Consider the following 16,139-nt stretch of genomic DNA (forward strand, 5'->3'; position numbering starts at 1 on the left):
GGCCTCACGTGCGTCTAACCAGGACCCCCCCACCCCGGCAAGTTCCTGCCCACCCTGGAGCTCCCGGGCCCGCAGGCCTAGGCCCCGCCGCGTCCCCCCGCCGCGAACTAGCCCCCCACCCCCAGGCCGCCGGCTCGGCTCCAGGCCCGCGCCCCCCCCGCCCCCCGCCCCCCGAGGCGGAGGGCGCGGCCCGCCCCTCCCCGCCCGACGGCCGCGCCCGCGCCCCGGCCCGCGCCGATTGGCCGACCTCGCGGCCCGGTGAGGCGCCCCGCCCCTCGGCTCCAGGTGCGGCGGGGCGACCGGGGCCGCGGCCGAGGCCGGGGCCGGGACGGGCGGCCGCAGCGCCATGGCCGAGTCCCAGCTGAGCTGCCTGGACGAGGCGCACGTGAACGAGAGGGTGACCGAGGCGCAGGCCGCCTTCTACTACTGCGAGCGGAGGCGGGCCGCGCTGGAGGCGCTGCTGGGCGGCGGCGAGCGGGCCTACCGCGAGCTGGTCAAGCAGGAGCAGCTGCGGGACTTCCTCTCCAGCCGGGAGCAACAGGCCCTCCGCGCCGCCTGGAGCCCCTACGAGGACGCCGCCGCCGCCGCCGCCGCCAACGCCGCAGCCCGGGGCAAGAGCAAGGCCAAGGCGAAAGCCCCGGCGCAGGCCCCGGCCGAGCCCTGCGAGTCCCTGGCCTACTGGCCCGACCGCTCCGACACCGAGGTGCCCCCGCTGGACCTGGGCTGGACCGACACGGGCGTCTACCGCGGCGTGAGCCGCATCACCCTCTTCACCCACCCGCCCAAGGAGGAGAAGGCGCCCCACCTCAAGCAGGTGGTCAGGCAGATGATCCAAGAGGCCCAGAAGGTAGGCCCCGCCCCACACCGGTGGGACACCCCACTCCCGGGCAGCCCCTTGGACAGGCCCCACCTCAGAAGCAGGGCCTGGGGCAGGACTTCCTGACCACTCTGGAAAGTGGGCCCAGAACCCTCCCTTAAGCCGAGGGGCTGGTGAGGCCTCTAAAGAGGATGGATGGGGACGTGTTTGGCAAATCACGAGGTGCTGGACAGTTGTCATTATTACAGTGTCCAGAGGGGCTGGCTTTCCTCCGCTCTGTGCTGCCTTTTCCCTGTCAGGTTCCTCTCTGTAGGGAAGAGTGGGGGCTGTGGGGCTTTGTGGTACAATGGGCCTCGGAGGTCTTGATAATAACCCATGTGCTGCCCAGGGATTTACAAAACCTACCCCAGGCCATTTTCTCATTTGGTCTTCAATCAACCCCAGGAACTGGGTGGTGGGACTTCCCCATCCCTACCCCAGCCATGCTGTTCTTAGGAGGCTCCCCAGGGACAAGACAGGACTAGCATTCACACCCCCTTGGGGGCCAGTACTAGAGGTCAAGCAGCCTGGATTAAATGAAGAAATGTATTTTGAGCACCTACTATGTGCCTGGCTCTGGGCTGGCCACTTTGACGAGGCGCATCACTGGACTCAACAACTGGGGTTGGGGGTCAGGCAAGCTCTCACTTACTGTGTCTCTCTGCTTGGGGGTTGAAAGGAGGAGATGTTTCCAGAGTGGCTAGTTAGAATACTGGTGGACCAGTAGGTTGTGGGGCAGGGGGAAGAATTTAATCTTTACTCCGTGCCCTTGCCTAAGGGCACCTTGGGTAGGGTTTCCAGGTAAAACAGGACATCCTGTTAAATTCGAATTTCAGATAAACAACAAATAATTTTTAGTATTAGTATGCCTCAAACATTGCATGGGGCATACTGATACTAAGATGTTCTTTGTTGTTTGCTGAAGTTCAAATTTAATGGAGGATTCTGTATTTTTATTTGCTAAGCCTTGTTCCCCCACACAGAGATTTGTTAAGCACCAGCAGCCTTTAGTGCCTGGTGCAGAATATACAACAGGAGTGGCTTGGGCTCACCCTTCTAATTCAGCTCAGTGGATGTGGTTGAGTCCTGTTACCCCTGGAGGCTGAAGTGGCCTGGGAGGGAAGACCAACCCAGAAAGACCAGTGGTGACGCTCCTCTTCCTGGGAGGGGTGATGCAGGTTGTTGGCTAGATTGGCTGCCAGGAGGAAGCATTAACTTTTCACTGTCCATGCTTCCACCCTCCCTCTCTAAGAAATTCCTCCTTGTTTGCCTGAGCTTTCTTTGTATACTGCATTCTGCAAAAGAGAGGGGCAAGTTTGAGAAGAGATGGAGAAAAGACAAGGATACGATACTGTGCAGCTGGGGTAAGGGGTCAGGTCTCATGATGCAATACTAAAAGCCTTGATTTATTAGCATTTCATATGTGCTAATAATTTACTTTCATCTTCTCTTTTGCTTTTCACGACAACTCGGCGAGATGGGTATTTGCCTTTTTTGTTTCAGAACAGGTACTTGCCAAAGGTCACAGAGCAAGTAAGTGGCTGCTCCAGGATTCGAAAGCCAGAGTCCTTGCTCTTGATCGCTGTGCCATCCCGCCCTGCTGTCTGGTGGTAGTACGGCAGGGCTAAACCAAGGGCCTCGAATGGGCTAGCCTGGTCACAAGCTGGGGTACGGGTTGTGTGCCCCTGTTACAAAAAGGGAGCGACAGGACCCCTGCCCATTGGGGCTGCTAGTCCCCCGTGGGATGTCAGGAGTCTCCAGTGTCATGCAATGCTCTTAGCTCTTTAAATATTTAACAACAGAAACTTTAACAATTGTGAACGAGTCCAGTGTGTACGTATTTAACTAGTCATTACTTCCTGAGTGCCCACTGTGTGCCAGGCTCCGGCCATAGAAGGATGTAAGCTGTGGTTTTTGCCCTCAGTTAACTCAGATACCAGGGCATGTGCTGGAAGGAAAAGCATTTTTTTGAGCCTAATCTGGGAGGGCTTCCTGAGGGAGGTGAATTGCACGGTTGAAAGGGGAAAGAGAAGGAAACTGGAATGGGCAGTTTCTCCATTAAGAAACTTGGGAGCAGGAGCAAAAGATTTTTCCGTCAAAACAGCAAGCAGCTTTGGGGGTGCCTGGGTGGCTCAGTTGGTTAAGCGTCTGACTTCGGCTCAGGTCATGATCTCAGGGTCCTGGGATGGAGCCCCAGAGTCATCTGGCTCCGCACTCAGCAGGGAGTCTGCTTCTCCCTCTCCCTCTGTCTCCCTCCCCCCCCACCCCCCTCCGCCGCTCCACTTGCACATGCACCGGCTCTCTCTCTCTCTCTCTCAAAATAAATAAATAAAATCTTTTACAAAACAAAAAAAACAGCAAGCAGCTTTGGCAGGAGGAAAGAGCTCTCCTAGGGGGAGTACTGTGTGGGGCTTGGTGCGAGCATCCCAAAACTGAGTCAGAAGCAGGTGAGCAGAGGCAGCCTCTGACCCTGTCACTGCCCCACTCGACTCCCAGGCCTGCTGGGCCCCACCCTTACTCACTGTCGCTCTAGGCTCTACAGCACCTTCTTCTCAGAGACCCCCCTGAAGTAGGTAGGGCAGAGAGGTTGACCTGTTTCACAGGTGAGGAAACTGAGGGACAGAGGAGGAAAGGGACTTGCCCAAAGGTCATGTGGTTGGTTATGGAAAGACCCAGATCCCTGGCTTCTGTGGTAAAGGCTACAGCCTCTGAGTGCTGCCTGTCCCCGCCTGACCCCAGCTTGTCCAACCGGCAAGCAGCCTTCCCGCTGTTACTCTAGGTTCTTCCCCTTCCTTTTCACCCCGAGGGAGGGAGTTTGCTTTGTCTGCAGGGGGGAGTCGGGCTGCCATGAGGTGGTTTCTGTGCTGCCATGAGGGGGACTGCCGTGGGGAGGCACCAGGACACACGCACACACAGCGGTGTCCCAGAGAGTTTCAGATTTTTTCTCATTTCATCTTCAGTAGAACCTCATGAGGTGCTGTCATTTTTATTCCTGAGTGACAAACAGGACACTAAGGCTCAGGGGAGTGACCAGGGCTTACCCACTGCCACAGACCAGGGGGGGCTTCGAACCTCAGGGATCCAGAGCGAGGAGCCTAACTCGGGGGACACTTTGAAAATCGGATTGGGGGTGGGGGGAGGCAGAGGGCAGTGAGGAAACCGGCCAGCAGCGGGTGTGGAGGTGGGAGCTGGTGGCCTGGGAGGAAGGCCCTGGAGGCGGGCAGTCAGGTCCTCGGCTGGGCCTCTGCAGACGGCCGAAGGCCCTTGCGGCCGTGCTCGCTGACTGGCCGTGTTTACTTGTGGGGCGCGGTTTTTTCCTGCTGCCTTTCCCCCTATTTCAGTGTCACTGAATGACAGACGTTGCTTCACCTGCAGGCAGAAAAGGTGTCTTCGGGGACCGAGCAGTGAGTCCCTGGCCTGTCTCACGCTGACAGAGATGACCCGGGGAAGGGGCTGCTGCCTGGGCTGCTGAGATCATTGTAACCGCAGAGGGCCCGGCGGGGGGCGGGGGGGGGGTCGACTTCAAGTGAGATCACATGTAGACTGGGAAGCTTTGGGTTCTCACGCACAGAGCAGAAGGAGAGGACCCATCAGCTGCAGTTTGGATGGGCTGGTCGTTTGGAAGGAGAATGTTCATCTGGTCACTGGACAGATAGTTCGAGGTTACTGTGTGCTAAGCACTTTAGTAGAGAACAGACATATAAAACACACCCCTGCTCTTAAGTAGCCTAATAGTCTTCTAAACCATTGTTAGAATACAGTGTGCGAAGGCCTGCCAGAGGGCGTGGCTGCAGGGACATTGACGCCGACCCGGGTTAGGGAAGGCCCTTTGACACTGAGGATCTGGCTATGAGCGTGTCCGAGCGCAGCAGGAGGGCAAAGCCTCCACCCATCTTTGCACCCAGGCTCCCTTGTGCTTCTGCTTTTGAGGCTCCTGCGTGGGTTTAGAGAGGTTGCCTATAGAATAGAAAACTTACTGGCTCCCCGGGCGCCTGGGTGGCTCAGTTGGTTAAGCGACTGCCTTCGGCTCAGGTCATGGTCCCGGAGTCCTGGGATCAAGTCCCACATCGGGCTCCCGGCTCAGTGGGGAGCCTGCTTCTCCCTCTGACCCTCTCCTCTGTCATGCTGTTTCTCTCTCTCTCTCTCTCTCTCTCTCAAATAAATTAAAAAAAAAAAAAAAAGAAAACTTACTGGCTCCCTACCTCAAAGCCTGACCCTTGGCCCTGCTCTCCTGGGCCCCACACCCAATGCACCGCGCTGCCTACCGCAGGCTGCCCCGTGTCCTTTGAGCCTCAATCACCATGTGAGGCAGAGCATTATCTTCATTTCTGCAGAGTCCTCTGAGGTCCGAAGGGGTGAAATGGTTTGTCTTTAGACCAAGGACAAGATTATACAGCCTCCCCAGGTTCCTGGTCAGAATCACCAATGACCCCACGAAGATTACAAACACAACCCAAGAGAGAGACTGGTGGACTAGGCAGCTTTGATGAACCAGGAGCTCTTCATTCCTGTTGCAGTGGAGACCTGCCTGGTTGATGGGGGACAGAGCGGCGTGGGTAGCAGGCCTGGCCCTACCCCTCCCCTGCCTGTGGCTTTGTCTCCTTTCTTTCAGGGCCCGGGCCAGGCGCTGCCTCTTCCTTGTTACTTTATCAAGTTTTCAATTCAAAAGTGACCATTTTGGGGGCAACCTGGGCAGCTCAGTCAGTTAAGCGTCTGACTCTTGATTTCAGCTCAGGTCATGATCTCACGCTCATGAGATCGAGCCCCATGTGGGGCTTCGCACTGGGCGTGGAGCCTGCTTAAGATTCTCTCCCTCCCTCTGCCCCTCCCTGCAGCTCCCCCCCCCCCCCGCCCCACCACGCATGCTCTCTAAAACAAACAAAAGTGACCTTTTTACTGTCAGACGTGGCTCCTTGTTCGTTCACCTGTGTGCCTGGCACACAGCTCGCTTTGGGAGAGGCAGGGACTTTTATCCTCAGGGACTGGTAGTTTTGGAAGAGTGAGACCCCACCTTACTCCTCTGAGTCTCCTTTGCAGGACCCCCCCGCGGTCACAGGCGGTCAGTGATTTGCATAAATGGTTGGAAACTGTCTCCCATTGGCCATCCGCCTCTCTCCATCCCTCTAGAGACGCAAGTGTCTGGAGAAGTCCCCCATTGAACTGCACATTACCCAGGGGACCCCTTTAATCCCCATTGTAACAAACTGTCCGGCAGCAGAGAAAAGAAAGCTGTAAACGGGGGGGGGGGGGGGGGGGGGCAGAAGGATTTGGGGAAAAGCACCAGAGCAGGAGGCATGGTTTGCCAGGTTAGCAGCTTGGTTAGAGGTCTGGGCAGTTGATGGGGGTGAACAGCTGGAAACATGGGCCCAGGGGGTTTGGCAAAGTCTTGGAGTCTCTGGCTCACGATGCCAGGAGACTCACCTTGCAGGTGGCAGTGTTTGCCACTGAATAGAGTCCACTGTCTTCCCCTATTAGCGTCAGTCAGCGCTCCCCTCATTCAAGGACACCCAGCAGATAGTACTGAGCACGGTCTCTGTGCTGAGCCCCATGCTGAGCATTGAGATATTGACATGCGGCAGATACAAAAACAAAAAAAAGTCTGATCCACCAAACCCTTCTTCCCTGCACCAGTAACTGTCCCGCACGGACTTTGATTCAGAGTCCCAGGGCAGTTCCAGAGTCCCTGTCCCATTGAGGCTGGTGGGTAATGGTGCAGCTGCAGCTCCAGGGACTGAGCGCTTGCCAGCCCTTCCGGGATCTCGCCCCAGCCTGTCCTGGCGGCGCCCCTGCCGAGTCCCGAGCTCTTTGGCTGTTGGATTCTGAGCGTCTCTCCTTTATACTCAATCACTGATCCCAGGAGCCAGAATTTCTGAGCAATGGAGACCCAGCTTCATGTCAAGGTCAAGGACAGGCCTTGAAAGACCTTTAAATTGAAAGGTCATGGTTTCTGTCCAGATCTGGCCACTCACTAGCTGTGTTCCTTTGGGTAAAGCACTTCCTTCTGTGAGGCTCCTGACCTGCAAAATGGGACGATGATACCTAGGTTTCTGGACGGTTTTGAAAAACAAGGAGGAAACTACGTGGGAAAGCTAAGGATACCACAAATGTCAATTGTTCTGGAAAGTAACCGCTGCCTTCTCTGTCCTCTCTCAGAGCAGGGGAGGGAAGCGTGGCCGAATTTCCTCCCAGGAAGTGGGGCTGCTGCAGCCAGGAGATGAATTAGGGGCGTTAGGAGTCACTTCTCATTGCTGGGGGCCCTGTGCAGGTGTATGTCCTTTTTCCTCCTTAGAGTGAGAGAGGACCAGCTGCCTGCTGCCCCCCCACCACCACCGCATTTACCTGTCGGCCTTGATTTGGAGGTGGCTGTTAGAGTGGCTGCCTGCCTGCCCCACCGTCTGCAGGGCGGTGGCCTCTGAATCCTCAGCCGAAGGTCTTCTCTAGGATCTGCTGTGGGCAGAGACAAGACAGGAAGGCACAGAGGTGCCCCAGTTCCTAAACTGGGCATCCCCGAGGGTGTTCCCCTGGTGCTATCATCCAGAAGGGCTGCAAGGCCCAGCCCAAAGAGCCTGAGGGCAGTCTGGAAATATTCCTCGGGAACTAAAGCTTTCATAGCTGGGCAGTGGGGTGCAGTGGGGCCGACCGTGTTTCTCTCTTTGGAGGAGAAGGAGGCCTATGCTTGGTTCCTCTGAAATCTGACACTTTGGGTCCCTGAAACTCTGAGGATGGTTGTTTCCCAGGGCATTCAAACATCAAAGATGGGCCTCAATAAAGGGGTGATTTCTTCATGACTTTCTCTTGGTTTTGTGGGGGGCAGGTCCGGGTTCGTTGGGCTGCGGTCTCAGGAGACCAGGCCACTGCCAACGGAAGTACACAGTTGGGAGCCGGGAGCCTGGGTGTCCTCATTCTTGCTCAGGTTGTCTCTCTGCTCGCCCACTTGGTGACCTTGGGCAAATCATTTGACCTTGCCAGGCCTCCATCTCTGCATCTGTAAGTGGGGATAATTCTTGCCTTCTTGCTTACTTTCACAAGTCTGCTCTGAGGCTCTAAAGCAAGACTAGGAGATAGCACTTTGAAAAAGATGAGTAACATATGCAGATAAAAGGGATTTCTATGAAGAGGGGCTAACATTGTTGAAAGATGGGTGCTACCCTATTTCCTTTAATTAATCCAATCCTCAGCACTTCACAAGGGAAGTGCTATTTTCCCAGAGGCTCGGGGAAAGTACAAGGTCATAGAACTCGGAAGAGGCTAGCTGGGATTCCACCCAGGTTTGAGTTCAAGGCTTGTGTGCCTCTGTGACAAATGCCATTACCCTTGGGGATTGCCCTCTCGGGCCACCTCTTCCTCTGAAACTTACAGAAACAGAGTGTATTTGCTGCCAGCCAGGCTCTGGGAAGCTCACAGACCAGTTTGGAGACAGACGAGGACCCGGCAGTTAGCTGCTCTGATCTGTGCCGAATGGGTGAGAAGATTCTCTCTACTTGGAGACGTTGGGGTGGGTATCACCTGGAAACTGGGTGTAGGTAGCTTCCAGGGACCGAACGTTGTCCTCTTAATGGCCATTTTCTGGCCGCCCTGGGGCGTGTGACCTCACGGACAAGCTGAGACCTTGATGGGATTCCCAGCCGCCAACCCTAATCCTTCCATATTGTCAGCCCCTAGGATGCTGCCTCCCCTTGGCTGGTGACCAGATCCACCTCCCTTTTCTCAGAGTGCACAAGGCAGAGCCTGTTCTCGGGCAGTATTCCAATCTGGACGGGGCGGGGGAGGTGGGGAGCAGGGCAGAGAACAATTGAGCCAGGGTGGGTCCTGGCTGCCTGCCTGCCTGCCTGCGCTCCTGGCACTGTCCTGAGCAAGCCCCACCTCCCTGAGTCACTCTAGCGATCCCTGCTAGATCCCTCCCCCACCACCCCAGGTGCGTGACCGGTCAGCTTTAGGGGCAGCTGCTGCCTTCCCCAGTTTTGTTTTTGCTTCTCTGAAATCCGTGGAGTCTGTGGACTTGCTAATGATCCCATAATCTTAGCCCCGGAGTAGAGCCTATGGCTTTTCTAATTATTAGTCTCTCTGGACCAAGTTTCCAAGAATCTGTAAGCTCATCCCAGCATAGCTTGTATGGTGGTCCTCATTCTGTGGGGCCTCGCGGAGTGCTGCCTGGGTATGTGGCAGGCTCTGGATATTCTTTTTGTTCGCTTTTCTAGCAGTGACTCTGCAAATGCTTGGGGCGGTGGCAGGGACCAGGGTTCTTTACTTTTTGGTGGGTCTCTGAGGACAGACTATGAGTGTTCTTAACTCCACCCCCCTGCCCCTGAGGGTTCCCAGACTGCCTGGAGCTTCCACACATTTGTTCATTCATTCAGCATGTTATTGGGGACCTATTATGTGCCAGGTTCGAGAAATATACAGCGGAATAAAATGTGGACCCTGACCACATTTTAATGGGGGTAAAAAGAAAAGAAACCACAGGGCATTTGGGGGAGGAGGTCGATGGCTGTTCATGAACAACACTCCAATGCCAGACATGCAGGTGCTGGTCCTAAATGAAAATTTATTTCATTAAATTTTCACAGCAAGCCAGCAACTTTCCATTTTACAGATGAGGAAACAGGTTCAGAGGGAACAAGGTCACACTGCTGGTAACCAGTGGAGCTGGATGGAACAGAGTCTGATTCCCACGGAGTATGGGGCTGGCAGAGGCCTCCCAGGAATGGGCAGCTGAAGCAGCCAGTGTGGAAGGAGGGCGGGCAGAGGGCAGGGCTGTACAAGGCCGAGGCCAGGGAGTGCACAGATTCACTTTATTCCTTGCACCCCAACGCCCTCCGGGCTACCTTCCCCAAGCGCACCCCTCCCTGCACTCTCCTCTCTGGGGAAGCCCTCCCAGATAGCATCACTGGGCAGTGACCACGAAGTTGTCCTTTCTGCTTCTTAAAACCTCCCAGGTAAACTGCCAGCCCCAGTTGTCTTGCCCTGGTGGATCAATCCAGAAATACCTCAGCAGGTACTTTCCGAGTCGTACCTTGCTCTGCCCATGTATTATCTAGTGCTCAGAACGCCAGGCCAGTAACCCAGACCAGCAGCTGATCCTAAAAATCATCTGTGTATCTTCATCGGATTTTTTTTTTTAGCAGCTGATTTATCTTCCTAATTATGTTTAGCTTTAAGCTAATGTTAAAATGAGCTTGCATTAGATAATTTTCACTAATTAACACCAACTTAGTGCAGGGAAGTCATCCCAGAAGCCCGCCGTGGGGCACGGAAAAGCTGGCCTCGGATCTTAAAAAGAATTGCTTTGCTTACTCCCTAGCGGGTCACATATGGTTCTTCACGGCTGAATTAGTTGACCTTGCTCACATGGGTACAGTCTGTTCTCTTTCTCTGGAGAGCCAGCCTGGGTCTCCTTTATGTTGTCCCCTTCATCAACCTAGTTTGGGGTACAGGTGTCAAGAGGGAGACAGCCTCCTAGGGTCAGATCAACCGGGAATGAGTCCCAGCACCACACAGCAGGGGGACATGACCTGCAGGCTCAGGAGCAGAGCCTGGCCCAGAGGCCAAGCGGTCGGGAGAGGAAGCAGCCTGGCTGGGCGGAATTGGGCTCCTGTGGCTGCTAGTGCATCACGGGAGCCTAGTGTTTAATGATGTCTAATTAGTGAGCTTGAAACAATGTAACAGGGCTACAGACAGCTGGGAAGCCTCTGCTGACAAAGCACAGATGCCCTGCTGGTGGGATGGGGGCAACTTGGCCTCCAGGTGGAGAACAGGACTCCACAGGTCTTGGCTCTGCCCTCTTGGTGGGCCGGGGCTCTGGTCCAAACGGTTTCCTCAGCATCCCGAGGGAAGTCCCCTACTGCGGAGGTCTTCTTAGAACATTTCCTGCGCATCAGGCTCTGGATAGGAGGGAATGACAGGTCTCTGTCCCCGCCCCCCAGGGCTCAGGACAGACACAGGCCTGAGCAGACAAGCATCCTGGGAAGGGCACACACCGCCCTCAGGGCTGGGGACAAAGAATGATCCTGGGACAGCCTCTGGGAAGAATGAAATAACGCTGGAGAAAGGGCATTCCCATCACCACGGGGATAGGGTGGTGGCAGCATGACTTAGGACACAAGGTGTGTGTGTTGGGGTGGGGAGACTGCTGGTGTGTTTGGAGAACATTGAGTGATTTCATGTGGTGTGAATTTATTGTCGGGGGGAGAGTGGGTTGGAAACATATAGAGGGTCTTCAGTTGGGTGAAAGGCTCGATTCTGTGGGCAGCCTGGGGCCAGAGTGTTTGAGCAGGGGAATGACATGTTCAGGGTTGTGTTGCTGGGTCCAACTGCCAAGAGGGAGAATGATTGTGTTGCAGGATTTCTCCGCCTTTAGTGCCCGTGGCTCTTGGTCACACCGCTTTGAAGAATGAAGAGGTAGACCAGACGAAGAGTGGTGGGCAGCAAGGCAAAGTTTATTGAGCGATAGTATAAAGCTCCCCGAGAGGGAGGGGGGCCAGAGAGGGTTGCCCTTGGAGTTTCTAAGTTTAGGGTTTTATGAGCTCTCTTACAGAACTATCTTAAGGAACCAGGCTGTGCTGAGTCATTCCAATCAGGGCTTTGGTCACGTATCTGTCTACCTATTAGGTTCATGTCTACACGCTGATGGTGTTTTTTTTTGGCTGACATCTGGGGGCTTAGGTCTTAACTGCCCCTTGCCCATGATGGTGACAAATGCTTTGTGGTTAATTGTTTTATTATAGGACGTTTTGCAGAAGTCACTTCTGCAAAGGCTGCAAAGCAGAATGTGAGGGCGGGTCCTGTCTAAGCTGCAGAACAGGATGTCAGCGCTGTTTGACCTTAGCTGTCCTGACTGCATCTTTTCTTGTTGGGGACCCTGACCCTGACTACCTAACTGTCCAACTAACTCCTAGCAGTTGGGACTGCCTGAGCTGGTCTCCCGTCCAGCTACTGCTGAGCCTCTCCTGTGTGCCAGGCACCGTCGAGGAGAAAGGGCAGAGCCTGGCCGTCGGGGGGCAGCCCCATACCTGGTGCTGTGGAGGAACCACCGCATTTCTGTGCTTCCTCACAGAACCACGAGGCAGCTTCACTTTACAGGCAGAATTCAGAGGTCTTCCCGCCAGCGTGGGATCCCTGCCTCCGAAGTCTGCTTTCCCCACTGCACTAGGCGCTTGGACTGGGGCTTTAGCAGAATGAATCTGGAGCCCAGGGTGGGACGTTGCGAAGGGGGTGGGGGCAGGGCCAGGCGGTATTCCGTGGGTGTCCTCCCCGGAGCGGGGGGCTGTGCAGACCTCCCCCGTTGGCTCTCGCAGGGAGCAGACAGGGAAAGCTTTCTTATTCAGTTGTTCACACCCTACCTGTGCGGGATCGGTGATAATTCAGAGGGAGCCTTGATGACAGAAGGAAGTCCGGTGTACCCCGAGCGCCGAGCGCCCCCACCCCCGAGATGAGCTGTCTCCATCCTCCAGCAGCACCTCGCTGGGCTCCACTAGCAGCTGTGCCGGTGGGGTTCCTGGGGCCACGCCGAGGTCCCCACTACTCCAGAAGCCGTGGGCGTCCTGCGTTCTGGCTGCTCGGCAGGCACGTAGAGACACCGGGCATCGCTCGAGGAACAGTGCATCGTGCAGACTCTTCATTTAATTGAGCTGCCCTTCCCCTCAATTAGTTCAAGTTCTGACCTTTCCGTAAATGTAGTGTTGTCTAGGCTTTAATCACCACCCCAGGCTGGGCCTGCTGGGCATGGTACTGAACAAAGGAAAAACATCTCCACCTTGATGTCTGAGCCTGCGGGCGGCTCCCAGCAGCCGGCTCCCTGGGAGCTTGGCGCCCCCTCCCTGGCTCTCTTTCTCTGTCGCCCCTCCTCCAAAGTGATGGCCCCCTCGTTCTGCTTTCAGTCTCTGAGAAGACAGCACCAGCCTGTACCCGGGGCTCACACGAGGCCAAGCCCTGAGCTCCTGCCCCGCCTGCATTACCTCGCTTAAAACCCAGAACAACTCTGAAGGCATCGCCTCCCCCTTTGAGGAAACTGGGCCTGAGATGAAATGACTCACTCAAGGCCATACAACCAGTAAGACTGTCTGCTTCCAGAGAGTGTATTCTCGTGCAAACACCAGTCAGGACTCGAAGTGTGACCCATCCGCCACCTGCATTCAGATCACCTGGGGGGAAGGGTGTTGCTAAAGTGCGTTCGTTAAGGACCTGCTGGATCAGAATCTCTGCGGATCTGCACGTTCAGCAGGCACGCCCCCACCCCCCACCCACCCCAGATGATTCTTTATACACTGAAGTTTGACAACCACTGCCCTATAGACCTTGAGCCCTCGCTGGCGAGATAAGGGGAGACTCCTGGCTGGCTGACCCAGCAGTACCCTCCATGGGAAAGGGAAGGACTGCTCTCTGGTCCCAGATAAACGGACTGCCTGGGCTGCCAGATAGATGGCCAGCTGCCGCCCTCCCTACGCCGAGGAACCTTAGGGCTTCCGGTGGGGGGAGTTAGCCTCATTCACCCATTAAGGGGTCACTTTAATGACCCCCTATAACCGTACAGCTTTTTCAGGGGATTTCATGAGCATGACCTCCTCTGAGCCTTGCAACAGCCCTGGGAGGTGAAAGTTGGGCCCCAGGCTCACGTATGTAATCAGCGGGTTGCAGGAACTGGTGGGCTTTCCTTGAAGGGCTGTACCCTGGTGGGCTTCCGTCCCTTCCTCTCCAGAAAGAGGTGACTGTCAGCCAGCAGCCCTGCGATGAACAGGCTTGGCCTGTGGCCTCTTGCTTTTCCCCACCATGGAGCAGAGCGAGAAAGGCACGGATCTTTGCCAGCAAGGGCAGCCCCACCCGCCCCGGCGCTCGCCGCTCCACGTCAGCAGGGCGCTGGGGAAAGCCGTGAAGGAGAGGGCGGTATTGTCCTGTTCCACCGGAGCAGCCTGGTTTTGTGTGACCAGAGCAGACTGGGGGCCTCGCCAGAGTAGATCTGTGCCCAGAGCTGCCCTGTCGCCATCACCTGGGGGGTGATAGGTGGGTGTTCTGGGGAAGCTCAGGACTGCGGTCAGAAGCTCAGGCTTTAGTCCCACCTCTGCCCAACAGAGTAAATTAACCCTGGAGCTGGGCTCCAGCTGTGAAGTTTCCTCCTGCTTCTGGGGTTCCACGCGCCTGGCATGCCCTCCAGTGCAGGGGCTAAGTGCCGAGGGGTGGCCTGCGCGCAGGCACAGCCGAGGGGCTTCGTGGGGCTGACATGCAGCCTGTGCTCCACTTCATGCCTTGCATCCCATCGCAGGGAGGACGGGCTCTTCGCCGAGGCGCTTGCCGTACATACTGCTGGCAGCCCGGCCTCCCGGCCTGATGGACGTTGGTTAAGTACTGTCCTCACGTGAGCCTGGCGGCTCCTTTAAGATCTTGGGTACGTAGGACAGAGGCAGAGAGACCAGACTTTTGAGCTGTCACTCAGGTGGCAGTCCTAAAAGGCCCCAACTTCTTTTCCCTTCTGTGAACCCTTGAGGAAGAGCTTTAACTCTTGCCTTCCAGCAAGACGATCTAACCAGGAATCTTGCTTGGTATTATTTTTTTTCTCCACCTCGGTGCCTTGTCATTAATGAAATAAAAGATAACCACAAAGCTACAACTGCACCCCACAAATACAACATGCAGACCTTCATTCTGCAAACACAGGGAACTGATTTTGTGTAGAGATGTCCCCTGAGGGTGGAGACTGAGACGAATCACATGGTCCCTGCCGTCCAGGAGCCCACAGCCCAGTGAGGGACAGAGCTGTTCAGCAGATGTTACTTACAATGCAGTGTCAAGGACCTCGCACTTGCCTGGAATACAACGTGGGCAGGAAGCAGGGAGCCGCGAGTACTGCTGGGTAGGGGTAGGGAAAAGTTCAGGAAATTCTTGGCTGAGCTTGAAAGCTGCACAGGAATCTCACCGGGGTATGGAAGGAGTAGGACCAAAAGGACTGAAAACCACCTGATGTGTGTAGAGGTTCTCAAAGGGATTGGGGGGGGGGTGCGGTTTTGCCCCCAGGAGACATTTATCAATCGTGTCTACAGACATTTTTGGTTGTCACCACTCGGACTGATGCTCCTGCCATGCTGCTAAATAGCCTGCACAGGACAGCCCCCCACAGCAAAGAAGTACTCTCCCCCAGATGTCAGTAGGGCCACAGTCGAGAAACCCTGTGTTAGGGCAATGGTAGGTCATTCTGCACGGCTGAACGCAAGGGACCGAGGTGATACGGCCCAAGATGAAGCTGGAGAGGCAGAAAGGGGCCAATCAGAAGGCCCTTCAAATGCCAAGCTAAGGAGTTTGGACCTCTCTTGAGGGCCCTGGTTCATGAGGCTGTTGTCTGCGGGGATCACTGCTGTGGAGAATCAGTTGGAGCACAGAGACTAGTAGGAGAGACTAGTTAGGAAGCTATTCCAGGAGTTCAGTAAGAAATGAGGGGGCCTGAGTGAGAGCAGCAATACAGTGGGAGTAGGAAGGAATTGACCCACAGAAGGTGCATGGAGCAGGTAGGACCCGCTGGGCTCAGCGACCAATCAGATGTGGTTAGTGGGGGAGTAGGAGGAGGCCAGTAGACTCGGGCTTCTGGCCAGGGTGACCAAGAGGGTGTTGATTTTGGAAGTGCCTGTGGGGCAGGCCGGTGAGATCCACACCCCACGTCTAGTCTGGGTCATCCAAACACACCGGGGTGCTGGTCCCCAGCAGTCTTGAGCAGAGCTGCCTTGGAGTGCAGGGGGAGGGTGGGAGTCCTTTGGTTATTTTGCTATCTAATGGCAATTAAGGAATCCAGACAGAGAATCTGAAAAGCTGGCCGTGTAATTAAAGGTAAATGACAGATAGAGGGGAGTTCTGAGGCTTCCTAACCCTCCCCTGCCCCGCTGTCCCCCCCACCCCTACGCCGAGGCAGGATATCAGAGGAGGAGATGTTAAGCTAACCAAACACCTGATGAGAAGCATTGCAGCATGATGCGGGCCACAGCTTCTAAAAACTCCTGCCGCCTCAAATTAACCTCTCCCTCCGGGTGCTGCACATCAGTGGGTAACCAGGTAAAGGACACTGGGAGCCTACTGCTGGGAGGGGGGTGACTTTTCTCTGCTGACAAAATCTGTCTCCCTGGGTTCTGAGCCTGTGACGTCCTTCTTTTCAAACCCCATTTCCCGTTTGCACCGGGAGTCTCGAAGTTGGGTTTGGGGTGGAGGATCACGTGGCACATTGAACACCACGGGCGGAGGGAGCAGGGGAGCTGGTTTTCCTGGGGCTGAAGCTGCGGAGCTGAATGTCAAGCAGTGCCCTCCAGAG

At 55.7% G+C, this 16,139-nt stretch overlaps 1 protein-coding gene across 1 annotated transcript in view; it reads left to right on the forward strand.

The window, feature by feature from the left end:
• The first annotated feature begins 300 nt into the window (after nucleotides 1–300).
• Nucleotides 301–16,139, forward strand: part of FAM83F (family with sequence similarity 83 member F) — a 39,415-nt gene continuing 23,576 nt past the window's right edge. Inside the window, exon 1 of the mRNA XM_036078577.2 lies at nucleotides 301–847. Coding sequence (XP_035934470.2) covers nucleotides 347–847 — 501 coding nt within the window. The 5' untranslated portion in view covers nucleotides 301–346. The remainder of the gene's footprint in view (nucleotides 848–16,139) is intronic.

This window comes from Halichoerus grypus, chromosome 6 (assembly GCF_964656455.1).
Source record: "Halichoerus grypus chromosome 6, mHalGry1.hap1.1, whole genome shotgun sequence".
NCBI classification, from domain to species: Eukaryota; Metazoa; Chordata; class Mammalia; order Carnivora; family Phocidae; genus Halichoerus; species Halichoerus grypus.